Here is a 13,763-nt window from a genome sequence, read left to right as displayed (position 1 = left end):
ATTTTACCATTAACATGTATTTTCACTTTAGGTTATATGATTTATGTAACAGTTATACATTTTCAAAATGTATAAACTACAATGGCACTTGAAACTATAATGTGTCTTCTGTGGACTGGAGTCCTCTGTTCCATCTTATTTTCGGCCCCCCGACTTTGTGCTCGTGAACGCACCCTTACATCATGTGACAAGAAACGACCAATAAAACCAAAGACTTGTACACTTATCATCCAATCAACGATGACGTCGCTGCAACGCAACGACGTGTTGTGCTTGGCAGGAAGCTGAAGCAAACATGCTTCCAGTGACTCAGAATTGAAAATTGTCCCTTGTGTTTTTAAACTTGTATCATGTCTATGGACCTGACTTTCCTCGGGACGGGATCAGCATACCCGTCTCCACATCGCGGTGCCTCAGCGGTCGTTCTTCGTACCGAGGGAGAATGTTGGCTCTTCGACTGTGGAGAGGGTACACAGACACAGCTGATGAAGAGTCAACTTAAGTCTGGTAAATAAAATAAGTCAGGCTTTCCATTAATTCCTACCAGATGGACACTGGACATTGACGTTCCTTGAAAAAAAAATGCATTTAGTTATTTTGCGATGCGTATGTTGTTATTCCTATATGTTTGTAGGCCTAAACAATCTCACAGTTGTGTTCTCTTCACAGGTAAAATCAACAAAATATTCATTTCTCATTTACATGGAGATCACCTGTTTGGTTTACCAGGGTTGCTGTGCACTGTGAGCCTGAACGCAAGTCCCACGCAACCCCCACACTGTGTGGACATTTATGGACCAGTCGGTCTCACGCATTTCCTACGTGTTGCCTTGGAGCTGTCAGGCTCTCAGCTCGTTTTCCCTTATGCTGTCCACGAACTTGAGCCCACCGGGGACCAGTGCCCCCCTGAGGGCCTGCTAAGTCCCACAGTGACACAGAGCAGTGAAAGTCTTCATCCTCAAGAGCAGCCAGGGCGCACCATCTGTTTGGATGGAGAGAGCGACTGCTACTTGCTTTTTGAAGAGAAACATTTCACAGTAAAGGCTTTCAGGCTCTTTCACCGGATTCCATCCTTTGGGTTCTGTGTACAGGAGCATGATCGTCCTGGACGTCTTAACACCCTCCTATTAAAAGAACTAGGTATGTATTTTCCATTTTTGTCTTGCCATGTCCTGACTAAGCTCAATTAGATTGTCCGGGGAGTCTGCACTGTATTTCTAGCTACACAAGAGGCATGATCAATGGGCATAGTTCAAATAACTCTACACATTTGGATAGATCCTTCAACCAATCAAACCAACAATCCAGGTGCGCCTGGTGTATAAGCTAGTTTGCGATTGGTTCCAGCAAACGTGGACAGGAAGCAGGAGAGATAAATATGCAGGTTTCCATCCTGAGCTGCAGGGTAAAATCCAATCGCAAGCAAATCGGGCTGGGTTTACCCAGTACTTGTCTACTATGGCATTGAATGGGATGCAGTGCAGTGTTTAAAACTTAAAGAATTAACAAAACTTGGTGTGGCTATGAAAAGTGCAGGGGAGCACAAGGTCAGAGCGCCTAAACTAATATGGTAAGAATTTCTTCAATTTAATATGTACCCTGCATTTGAAACATATCTGGATCTCCATCAAGTTTTGACCACCTCCTGTCACTATCAAAACTGTTTTATCTTTTCAGCTAATACACATAATCACTTATCAGCAACATGTTGACAACATGCTTATGCTCACTCACATACACACACACACACACACACACACACACACACACACTCTCTCTCTCATTCTCTCATGCTCTCTCAAAACAGGACTGAAACCAGGACCACTCTATGGGCAGCTCAAAAATGGGGAGACCGTTACACTGGACAATGGACAGGTAGTGAAACCAAGCGAAGTCCTGGAGCCACCCATTCCTGGCCGAAAAGTGTGCATTTTTGGTGACTGTAGCTCACTGCTCGGGGACGGTGGGCTGAAAGCATGTCGTGGAGCAGACATTCTCGTCCATGAGGCGACCCTGGCTGATGGCTTCCAGGAACGAGCTGTGGAGCATGGGCACAGCACGCCAAGCATGGCAGCAGCCGTTGCCCGTTCCTGTGAAGTGCGCCGTCTGGTGCTCTATCACTTCAGCCAGAGATACAAGCCTGTTAGTTTGCAGAAGGACAGTGAAGAGGATGATGTCCTAGAGCTCCAAAGGCAGGCTGAAGATGCATTAAGAGGCACTGCCACAGAGGTTTTGCTGGCTGAGGACTTCCTCACTTTGCCCATACCGATCAAAAGATCATTGACCTGAGTATAACAAACACCTTCAGTATTTGATGTTGCAATCTTTTATCTTATAATAATTACCTGACAGTCATGGATCATGAATGACTTTTCCACAGAAAGGTTTGACCGCAGATTTTATTTTAAATAAAATGACTACACATCGGTAGCCTATGACATGAGATGTCCATACCTGGTGCACAGAATTCTCTGACCAAACTGAAACCTGTGGGCACTTGTTGGACACAGTTGGGTCCCCTGTATATTAATGTCTGCAATTATATGCTGTGTTTCACAATAAATATGAGTGATGTTTGTATTTTTGTCTTTCTCTTTAAAATAAATCTAATCTGTTTTAAGTTTCCACATGTTTCAATATCAAATCCTGCAAGGTATGCAGGCTGCAGCTAAAGGAAACGGTTTTAATATGTTATTTTAGAGAAAACGAAATGGGGAAAATATTCAGACTATTATATAGCCGGACAAAACACAATTATGTTTTAACCCGAGTGATTCAACTGCTTTGATGTGTTCCCGACTGTCAATGCTGTCAGGCTGTACTACTCATGCGCATATCGCCATGTTGATTGAACTCAGACCAGTCGCCGTGAGGAGCGTGGGCGTCTACATGAATCTCAGCTGATGTTTAGCGGGTTACCAAGCTTGCAATCAAGTTTTAATTTTAATTTCGGTATTAACCCCTTTCGAGGGGAACCTGTATATTCTTTTGTTGTATGAGAATCAAGTTAAATACTTTACAAACTTGCATACGGAGAGAAATGCATTAACCATCGGAACGGTAAGATTTATTGTTGACTAGCTAACGGCTAACATTAGCTATTAATTCTGGAAAGGGACGTCGTAGTTAGCAAGCTAACATTAGCTAGATGCTTAGGTTTGCTGTTATAGTTAGGCCACGAATTGAATTGTACAAACAAGAATATATACAGATACATAAAAATACCCAATAATTTAACTTAATGTTTAACTGAGTTTCGCGCTGTCAAGTTAGACACATATTTATGATCGATTTATCTTTGCCGCTAGCAGTTCTTGTCTGACTACAACCTAGCCACCTGAGCTAACTAGCTAACGTCACTCAACGCTAGTATTAGGAAATGATGTGGTTGTTGTTGCTGAAGCAAGTTAAACGTCGAGTATTGTCTTTTGAGGCCAATACTATATTTACGATGGAGAGGGCATGATTTCACATGGGTTATTTTCATTCTAATAACAATGTACGCGCTGCTCTTTGAAGTGTACACAACTGGCTAGATAGCATGCTAAAGCGATTCATGATGGTTAAATGCCCATTATCCATCAATGGTAGCAAGCCACTTTGCGAGAGCTATGCTAGGTAGCTAGTTATTTACAGTCACGAGAGGTGTTGCGTTCAATGTGTTCCGATGGGAAACAAGGGTTTTCCAACAATGCATGCTTTCCAGTGTCACCAGTGGACCGAGTCTGTGACAACCCTTACCTTTTAGTAATGTGTTTCCATGAGTTGTAACGTGTGCATTGATTGCTTCATCGCCTACTCCCATTTTACCTCATGAAATTGCCTACATCCTCTCACCCTCACAGCTGGCGGTCAGATGTTGAAGTCCAGTGGACTCTAATTCCTACACCTGCTCAACAGGGACTAAAATCTTTTGGCGTGCTGTGATACTCCACTGGAAATAGCAACAAGTGTGATGAATTGATACATTGGAAACTTTTTTTGCTATTCTGTTGTGCGAACCAAGTAAACAACAAACATCCAGGATGTCAATCACAAACACACCGACGAGTAATGATGCCTGCCTCAGCATTGTGCACAGCTTGATGTGCCATCGGCAGGGTGGCGAAAGCGAGAGCTTCTCTAAACGAGCTATTGAAAGCCTGGTAAAGAAGCTGAAAGAAAAGAAGGATGAACTGGACTCCTTAATCACCGCTATAACCACAAATGGAGCTCACCCTAGCAAGTGTGTGACAATTCAGCGCACTCTGGATGGTCGACTACAGGTAAGGAGAAACACAAATAGCTCAAAGAGGCTTCTAGAGCAAGACGTCGTTCAACTATGTTACATATTTCTGTGCAGATTGTTGGATGCACCAACCTTGCAGTCTTTGGTTCTGGGTTCATGTGTACTTAAGTCATTTCTATGTCAGAGCCTAATTTCAATTGTCTTATCACAGGTGGCAGGACGCAAAGGTTTCCCCCATGTGATCTATGCACGGTTATGGAGATGGCCCGACTTGCACAAAAACGAGCTCAAGCATGTGAAGTACTGCCAGTATGCGTTTGATCTCAAGTGTGACAGTGTCTGCGTCAACCCCTATCACTATGAAAGGGTGGTGTCCCCAGGCATTGGTGAGAGGACCATTTGTTTTTTGTTTATCCAGTGTATCAAGTACAAACTTTATGAAGTCTACAGCTGATCTACTGCTCAAATTAAAGTATGTCTTCATTTCATTTGCAGATCTGTCAGGATTAACACTAACCAGCTCTGGTAAGTGGTGAGCCAGTCATATGAATTAATCGACTGTCAATTTCAAATAATAGGCTAGTAATCAAGAAAGAGAGAAGGGTGCTGTGTTGGGTCACTTATTAAAGTCTTAGGGAACGGACAAAAATGAAATTTAAACAAGCTGTGACTGTCCTGTATATGTATACTTTCTTGGTGAAAAATTGTAGAAGGCAGTCACAGGTCCAAGGCATACCGATTGAGTGAAAAACATTACAAATCCTTTATTTCATTGGATTAGGCTAGGCTACATTACTAGTAGGCTAGTAATGGTTGTTCAGTTCTGTACTTTCTAACACTTCATTTGCGATTGATTTTGGGTCTGTCACCTTTAACGCAGATGCGGTATTAGTCATGTGGTAATATTACTCCGGCTGCGGAATGACCGCTGCTCCTGGCGTTCTCTCTCTCCCTCAGGGCCCAGCTCCGGTTTAATGGTGAAAGACGAGTACGAGTACGACGGCCCGTCTTCCCTGCCCAGCCTCGAGGGGGGTCACTCAATACAGACCATCCAGCACCCCCCCTCCACCCGCGCGGGCCCCTCTGAGTCCTTCAGCAGCCCTGTCCACCTGCCCCCCTCAGACGCGGGCAGCTCGGCCTCCACCTCCGCCTTCCCAGGCATCGCCGTCGGATCAAGTGAGACGCAGCCAGGGTTCCCGTTCATAACGGCTGCCTCCTTTTTTTTCCCCTCCATGAGTTACCTCTTCTTCCCTCCTTGTCCTCATATCTCCCCCCATTCACCAACAAGACTGCTGGTCTCGCCAGTGTTATGACACCTTTGCTTGTCACTTTGCAGTAGACCTCAGTCATCATTTTGTAGTGTCTGTGTACATGTGTGTGCTAGATTATAGTAAGTTGGTACCCTGTCTTTTAGGAAGTCAGTAATCCATGTAGTTTTGCCATTTGTCTTTCTCAACTGATGGAGATTTTCAGCTCATCCCCATTATCCATCACAGCTAGTGTCCATTTTGGGAGTGATTTTGAAAAGCTTTCTGGAAGCAGTCCATTTTGGCCGGGTTGAAAGCTCTCGACTGCCTGGTCCGGCGTGGTCCGGCCTGGCCTGGTCGTGTGGTGGTGCGCGCCTGTGTGTTGTGTTGTTTTCCCGACTGTTCCTATTCCTGTGTGTGTGTGTGTGTGTGTGTGTGTGTGTGTGTGTGCGCGTGCGCGTGCGTGCGCCGGGCACCAATCCTCCTGCCGCTTCTCTTCCCCAGCCCAGTCCAGTAGCCTGTTGCCAGGCTGCCGCGGGGAGGGGCTGCTGCCGACGGCCGGCGCCCGGACGTCACGAGGAGCCCAGCAGAACGGCTTCTCCCCCGCCACGCCGGCCACTTTCCACCACAGTAAGGCCCCACCCCAACCCCACCCCACCTCTGCCCTTCCCTCCCGAAAAACCCCAATCTGTCTCTCTGTCCACACACGGGGGGGCACGTAACCACTCCCTCCACCACGTTTCTCTCGAGGGGGGGGGATGGAAAGCTTTTCAACATCATCCTAGGGCAGTGGTCTTTGACGCTTTTTTTTTCTGTTCCCTGTCAATTGGTGGCATCACAGGGTCAGAACATGTCTCGTTCCGTTTGGGAACCATTACATAATCCCTTTGAGGGGTGCTTGCTGTTCGAGGACCACTGCACTAGAGCATCCGGTCCAAAAAAAAAAGATCCACCTGCTCTTTTTCCATTGGCTGGTGCTGACTAGTCTCTCATCCTCCATGCCTCCATGCTTCTCATGCCTCCTGCACGGTCTTCTCCTTCTCATGCTCTTCTTTCCTGTTTTAACATGTTCACTGGTGTGAAGTTGGGTTTGAGGGGACTATTTGTCTTTTTTTTCCCCCCTCTTGTGGGGTTTTGAATGTGAATCAGTGTTGTCAACGTCTATCCACACCTCACCCCCTGTGTAGATGCTACCTCCAACTGGGCAAGAACCAGCAGCTTTACCCCCAACATGTCTCACCATCAGAACGGACACCTACAGCATCACCCCCCGATGCCCCATCCTGGACACTACTGTAAGCATCCTCAGCACAGCAGGTTCGCGCTGTTTCTTGAGTGAAAGTAATGGCACTTTCCAGGTGTCTAATGTTTTTTTTTTTTCCCCTCCAGGGCCAGAACACAGTGAACTTGCGTTCCAGCCTCCAATTTCAAACCACCCTGGTAGGACAGCCATCACAATATCGTCCTGCTTGACATTCACTAAGTCACAAATTTCACAGATTCCAAAGTGAGTAAACGGTTTTGTCTCTTTGCCTCCCAGCGCCGGATTACTGGTGCTCTATTGCCTACTTTGAGATGGACGTGCAGGTGGGCGAGACGTTCAAGGTGCCTTCCAGCTGCCCCATCGTGACGGTGGATGGGTATGTGGATCCGTCCGGGGGAGATCGCTTCTGCCTTGGCCAGCTGAGCAACGTCCACCGCACAGAGGCCATCGAGAGAGCCAGGTGAAGCCCCGTGACGTGTTGTTGTCTGATGTCCTGTCTGTCATCTTGCAATACTTTTATTATTATTATTATTATTATTATTATTAATATGAATAATAATGATAATAATAAGTGTTGCATACTCTTATAGTAAATGTGTGTGATGGTTGTGAGCCTCATGACTATAAGAATGCACCACACAAAAGGCTTTCAAACTCTCATAATGATATTATTAACTAGCAATAATTGTGTTGTTCACAGTGACATGCTTTCTTCACCTCCGAAATGCGAGTATTCCAAAGTAGTGACTGTGCAAGTCACTAAAAGTAGTGACTATGCAAGGGAGAAATTAATTGTGTATGTGTTGTTGCTATGATACATTCTATTTAGCTAAATCGCTAGCTCCCTGACTTGACTAAGGCAGGCAGCTCAGCAACGACCCATTATTGTTAAAAAATGCAGCCTATTTTTTACTTTTTTTTAGAAGCCTCACTTTTTTTTCTTGGTTGCACCTCTCTTCTATAAGCAGTCACACTGTTCTTGGAGGAACAATTGAATTTGAGTTTCCTTTGCACCCTGCCCAAAGATGTTATTTGTCCAGGTTAAATTGGTGTTGTAGCACTGAACCTCCTCCCCAGTTCCAGATGGTGTGAAACCTGTTGACCCCGGTGACTGAATTTGTCCGTGCTTTTTCCAGGCTACACATTGGCAAAGGCGTCCAGCTGGAGTGCAAAGGGGAGGGTGACCTGTGGGTGCGTTGCCTGAGTGACCACGCTGTGTTCGTCCAGAGCTACTACCTGGATCGCGAGGCCGGCCGGGCCCCGGGGGACGCCGTGCACAAGATCTATCCCAGTGCCTACATTAAGGTACCGGCCCGCTGGCTCCTTACACAGCCAATGCATCCTTATTGAAATCACATTGATCCAAAGCAGCAAAGCCCAAGTGCAGGAGATGTGTGGGAAAGTGTAGGCCAACAGCGCTGATATGGTTACATGATTTTAGTACCACCCATCCATGCACCATCTGAGCCAGACCAGCCGGATCCTGTATTCTGGTCTATACTAGCTGACTGAGAAGAAACCCGTGGAAGCATTCTGATGTGTGTCTCCCCACGGGCAGGTGTATAGTCAGAACATGTCATTCTCTGGCAGTAAAATGCTCAAATTGCCACGGGCATGTTCTACAAGGTTGAGCAACTGGTACGTCGTGCCTCTCAGCTCCTCAATGTAAAGCTGCCTCTCCCTATAGACTGTCTCGGCTTGTGCATTTACATGTATTTCTTAAAGTCATCTACATCCCTTTGCACTGCAGATATCCATGTGTGTGTGTGTTCTGCACCCATGACTTAGCTGTTGTTTGCTTCTTGTTTTGTAGAGATCAAAGAACACTACAAATGGAATGTATATTCATGCTGCGTGTGTGTGTGTGTGTGTCCAGGTGTTTGATCTGCGACAGTGCCACCGGCAGATGCAGCAGCAGGCGGCCACGGCACAAGCGGCGGCTGCGGCTCAGGCGGCAGCGGTGGCGGGCAACATCCCAGGTCCAGGATCAGTGGGAGGAATCGCTCCGGCCATCAGTGAGTCCCTCTCCGCCCTCCAGCCAGGGCTCACTCACATCAGAGGCTCAGTGTAGTAGTGAATGAGTAGTGCAGTGGGATATTTCACTAATGGCCTGTACAGACTACAGGATTTCAGCCCCGATTTTGCCACGATTGTGTCGTGGCCGACAAATTTCCGTTGTCGTGTCCGAATATTCAAAGTCGGGAAGGGCGCTCGAAGGAGGAAGTGTCTAGTAATATAACATATTCAACGACCCACGATTTATTGTCTGACACGACCACGGCGACGTTACGACCAAAAGTCTAGCATGTCAGAATCTCCTCTTTTGTGGAATCTCCTACGACTCCCGTGTTGACACTGACATTGTGACGACGCGAGACGGCTACGATAGATGATCTTATAATGTGGCCAGTCTTACGGACAAGATGCGGCAATATTTTGCGGTTCTCTGATCGCCTAGTCTGACATGGTCAATTGTGAAAGACAAAAAAAATTGTGTAGTCTGCAAAGGCCATAAGAGATTAAAGTCAGTACCGGGGCAGTGGACAACTAGAAATGTGAAAGGGGCGGCCCTCTAAATGTTGTCTCTTATTGTTACAGTAATTTCCCGCATATAAGCCTCATTGTGTATAAGCCGCAGGACAGTGTTTTATGCAAGTTAAAAGAAACAAAACCATATTAACACTATATTAACTGCCCCCCTGTATTAACCTCATAGCTGAAGAAATTTTGCAAAATCAATGTATAAGCCGCGGCTAATAGTCGGGAAATTACGGTTATGTGGTTTGTAATATTCAGGTTTGTGTTTTCCATGAGGAAGCAGCTATAGAGTAGGATTACGTTACAGCTGAAGCCTCCTGTTGACTGTAACATAAGCCCTGCTCTCTCTCTGACCCCTGCACAGGTCTGTCTGCAGCGGCAGGCATCGGCGTGGACGACCTGCGGCGCCTGTGCATCCTGCGCATGAGCTTCGTGAAGGGCTGGGGCCCCGACTACCCGCGCCAGAGCATCAAAGAGACGCCCTGCTGGATCGAGATCCACCTGCACCGCGCCCTCCAGCTGCTGGACGAGGTGCTCCACACCATGCCCATCGCCGACCCGCAGCCCCTCGACTGAGCGCTCTCTCCAAACAGCTACGAAACAAAACACTCAAACAAACAAACAAACAAACAATCAAACGTGAGAGACTCCAGACTCTTACGCCCTCCTCGTCTTCACTGTGATGCCTCCTGGCAAATGGGGAAGCCCAGGGAGAATCCCCACTCATCCCAACGCCCCCGACAGGAGACGACAGCTTCTGTATGAGATTCGGAGTTCCGTTCTGTCACCAGGAATGCAAAGATCACTTTCTTTTTTCTTAAACTTCGCTGGCAGTTTTTTCTTTTTCTTCTTCTTCCATGTATCCGTTACCTCACAGCTTCTCCCTAAAAGGAGTCTATGAGACTGCCCCAATAACAAATGAGAACAACATAGGGGTGAGTGAGGGACGAAGAGAATTGGGGGATCTTTCTTCACCTCTCTCCTTCCCGATAGGTCAGGATTCTAGGCTGTTACCCTGGGATTAGAGTTGCATGTGTGGCCGAACGTTTGGTGATAGGAGATGGTTCCATTTCCACTCATCCCAATTCATCTCCTCCACTGATAATGTAGGTGATTTGGTTGGACGAAAAGATGGGGCAAAGTATATTTATATAAATGTGTGTGGGTGTTTGACTTTTTCCATCTTGTGCATATTTTACAAAGTAATTGTGATAACGTATTTTAGCACCTTTTGATATATAATAATGTTAATTCCATATCCCAGAGGAAAGCGCTATGGATTGAATGATAATTGTGTCGCATAGATTATTAAGATCCAGTACCCACACTAGAAAGATTTTATCCTTTTTTAATTTTTTAAAGTTTATTCTTTTTTGTTTAAGTGGCATAGTACATCAAGATAAACTGAGTTTGACATTTTGCACTAAGCTATATAAATATATGTATGTTTTTTGTTTTTTTTTGTCAAGTAGCTAACCACACTCACTGTAGTTATTTTATGTTTTTAATGCATGTGAAATTTTGCATGCGAGTGGCAAAAACGATTATTATTGGTTCTTGTCCTAGAATGTCCTACTGACTACAGTGGCTTGCCATGAACAGATAATGAACTGTTTGGAATGCTCTTCAAATCGTGTGAATCTTGACTCGAGTTGAGAACACCTAATTGCTAAGCTAAAGGCTTACAGCTTGTTCAATAGATGCTCAGAGGGATGAGCCCAGCAGGTGAACTACCACCTTGACTTTGCCCACATATTACTAACGGTGTACATCAGCATCTCTCTGTTTTGTTTCTCTGTTTTGGTTCTCTCTCTGTCCGACCATTCAGGCTACTGATGTCTGGATTGCCCTCCAAAATAAACATTTTTCATGAAGTGTCCTAGAGCCATACTACAAAGCTGTCATTTTACCATGTACATTTTTTTTCTAGAAGGCACGTTAAAGAGGACATTACTTTGTGTGAATTCTAGCCATTTTATCATTTCTTAATTTAAAAGCAGGTATAAAATGAGTATTATGAAGTCACTTGACATTTTGATGAGGAACGCATTGGAGAGGCATACAAATATGATTTTATTTTTTGTCCGAGTTTTACTTTCACCTCCATGGATTTTTCCATTTCAGCAGATCTAGTTGGATTCTATATTGTATAATATAATTAGCAATATTAAATCTGTTTAAATGAACCTGTATGAGGCATATTACTGATCATGTGAAGTGATAGTATGGTATTTTTGCATTATGTGAATTGCTCTGATATTTTTCTTTTTTTTTTTTTTAGTTCTGCCATAGACAGTGAACAGTTAGAGGGCAATAAACCGTTTTTTCTTACATATCTGGTCGTCTTTGTGAAGTGGACGTACATACAGAGGGTGATTAACTGTGATGCAGACACCAGCAATGTTGTATAGGTGGAGGCTTTCTCACTTATTACCACACACTAGAAACCACAGTCTGCACATCCAACACTGATCATTTATTTTGTTAAATATTCACCCAATAATTCTGTTCATCCTTGGTTGACATAGTAGTCTGGCTATCACCATACTAAGCTCAATCTTTCAAGAGTCTGCGTTTTATTTCTACTGCACAAGAGGCGAGACCAATGGGCATAGTTCAAATGACTCTGTATGCTTGGATACTAGTCCTTCAACCAATCAGACTAACGATCCGGTGGATCCAGGAGAGATAGATGTGTAGGTTTCCAGCTTGAGCGGCAGGGCGAAATCCAAATCGCCGGCTGATCAGGTTGGGCTTACCCAGCCTATGACATTAGCCTTGTGTCAGTAGAGTTTATTTTTGAAACAGCAGATTAATTCATCATATATCTCCATATTTATTGAAATATCCCACAAATGAACTTAATTCATATCGCTCAACATAATCTGGAGCCTAAAAGGATGTAAGGACAACTCGACGAGAAGCCCAACACATTGTAGTAGGCTTTCTTCTGCCGGGTAGCGGCGTCACATTTAACCTATTTCCCAGTGGGGGAGGTGAGGTCAAAGGAAGGAACATCAGACAAGAGGCAGCCTGGCCACAGGACCGCCTCCCGATTGGCTTAACAGAAAACATCTGCAGGCAATTAACCAGGCAGAACGCAGAGCGTCTGTGTGCCTTCTTTAGTCCCGCTACGTGACAGGATGCTTGGCACAGGCAATGTTGTAGCCTGTTCAGCATTTCCAATGGACTACCAGAACAGTTTTAAAACATCCCTGATGGCTGAAACAGGAGGATAAGGAGAACAGAAATGAAGCATCACTTACACACCCACAAAAAAACAACAAAAAACAGGGTTTTTTAGAATGAAACTGCCTTTATTAAGTAACTTTTAATATCAGAAAATAAAACTCTTAATTCTCTTTACAGCAAATATATAGTATCAGTGCTTTGGCCACATGACACATGAAGGCCATTAATCATAAAATATAATTTGCATTTAACCTTATTTTGTAGAACATATATGCCCTAATGTGTCCCTACATACACATAATGAAGGTAGTAAAATTAGCAAATACTTAACTGTTGGTGCAGTGAGCCAATATGTACCCACTGTACCAATAAACAATATCTGCACATATATATATCATTTCATTTATAGTTTGGTGACGTACAGACATATGCATCTTACATGTTAGATCCTTGGCCTTTTAGTTGCAGTGTACAATGTGGTATGTTATGAAAACATGCTTATGTGCACATTCCTCCTTGCCAAAAAGTCTAGTTAATCTTATTTTCAATACTGTTAAACTGCACTACAAGCGGGAGGGCACTGACAATCAACAGTGCACTGCAACTCACCGAGAGATTTTGCTCAAGTCATACTATAGAAAAAAATATATAACCTTATCTTTAAAATTGTAATATATATATATTTATTTATAGGCATATGAAATGTAACTTCTAGAAGAAATAAAAAATAAAGTTCTGTACAATTTTAACCAATCTACATTTAAAAAAACAATGCAAAAAATGTCAAGAGTAATCTTGAGAGGTTATGGACCAATGTGTTCTCCATCCGTTTGACCAGGACTCGTCAGGTACGTGGCCTTTTGTCTGCGGCTCTAAAACACTGGGTTTGCAGTAGTGGTCGGAGGAAGGATTGTGTGGGCTGTTGTGCCGTGTTGTCAGTGGACAACGTGTACCTCTCTACATTGATGAGCACATCACAGAGAAAAGCAACTCACCCCTAATACAGCTCGCTCCCGCCCCCCCCTACCCACACACACACACACTCATACACACACACATACATATATCGATGTATGAGAACAGGTGTGGCCTTAGCCTTCACATTTGTGGAACTCCCCACACAGTGTACTTTAGGACGTACCTGGCGTGAGAGATTTTTCTATCTGCGGACCTGCTGACTGTCTCAGACCACGGAGTGAATGATCTGGCTGGTTCCTTTAAGGCAATAAAGTTGTCAGTTATTTGAATCAGGCGATGTAATGAGAACCATCTCAGACAGCCGCATTCTCAACAC

At 44.6% G+C, this 13,763-nt stretch overlaps 2 protein-coding genes across 3 annotated transcripts; both read left to right on the top strand.

The window, feature by feature from the left end:
• The first annotated feature begins 253 nt into the window (after positions 1 to 253).
• On the top strand, positions 254 to 2,623 carry elac1 (elaC ribonuclease Z 1). The gene is made up of 3 exons (XM_062542958.1): positions 254 to 507; positions 670 to 1,140; positions 1,808 to 2,623. Exons 1-3 carry the CDS (start codon positions 351 to 353, stop codon positions 2,287 to 2,289), a joined length of 1,110 nt encoding a protein of 369 aa, XP_062398942.1. The 5' UTR covers positions 254 to 350; the 3' UTR covers positions 2,290 to 2,623.
• Positions 2,624 to 2,853: 230 nt separating this feature from the next.
• smad4b (SMAD family member 4b) lies at positions 2,854 to 11,610 on the top strand. 2 transcript variants are annotated; one of them, XM_062542956.1, is made up of 12 exons: positions 2,854 to 3,060; positions 3,846 to 4,265; positions 4,440 to 4,614; positions 4,724 to 4,753; positions 5,186 to 5,404; positions 5,980 to 6,105; positions 6,663 to 6,770; positions 6,865 to 6,915; positions 7,016 to 7,199; positions 7,876 to 8,044; positions 8,616 to 8,754; positions 9,642 to 11,610. In XM_062542956.1, the coding sequence occupies exons 2-12, from the start codon at positions 4,026 to 4,028 to the stop codon at positions 9,851 to 9,853; spliced, it is 1,653 nt and encodes a 550-aa protein (XP_062398940.1). In that variant the 5' UTR covers positions 2,854 to 3,060; positions 3,846 to 4,025; the 3' UTR covers positions 9,854 to 11,610. The 2 variants fall into 2 exon arrangements, with proteins under 2 accessions (XP_062398940.1, XP_062398941.1); XM_062542957.1 differs by lacking the exon at positions 5,980 to 6,105 and having other exon boundaries at positions 2,855 to 3,060.
• The last annotated feature ends 2,153 nt before the right edge of the window (positions 11,611 to 13,763 follow it).

Source organism: Sardina pilchardus, chromosome 8 (assembly GCF_963854185.1).
Source record: "Sardina pilchardus chromosome 8, fSarPil1.1, whole genome shotgun sequence".
Classification (NCBI taxonomy): Eukaryota; Metazoa; Chordata; class Actinopteri; order Clupeiformes; family Clupeidae; genus Sardina; species Sardina pilchardus.
The sequence above is the reverse complement of the archived record's forward strand: the minus strand, read 5'-3'. Positions and strand labels throughout refer to the sequence as shown.

Coding starts and splice junctions, on each gene's coding strand:
- elac1 (XM_062542958.1), top strand. CDS start 351: ATGTCTATGGACCTGACTTTCCTCGGGACGGGATCAGCATACCCGTCT. Junction 508..669: donor GAAGAGTCAACTTAAGTCTG/GTAAATAAAATA, acceptor TTCTCTTCACAG/GTAAAATCAACAAAATATTC. Junction 1,141..1,807: donor CCTCCTATTAAAAGAACTAG/GTATGTATTTTC, acceptor CTCTCAAAACAG/GACTGAAACCAGGACCACTC.
- smad4b (XM_062542956.1), top strand. CDS start 4,026: ATGTCAATCACAAACACACCGACGAGTAATGATGCCTGCCTCAGCATT. Junction 4,266..4,439: donor CTCTGGATGGTCGACTACAG/GTAAGGAGAAAC, acceptor GTCTTATCACAG/GTGGCAGGACGCAAAGGTTT. Junction 6,771..6,864: donor GCCCCATCCTGGACACTACT/GTAAGCATCCTC, acceptor TTTCCCCTCCAG/GGCCAGAACACAGTGAACTT.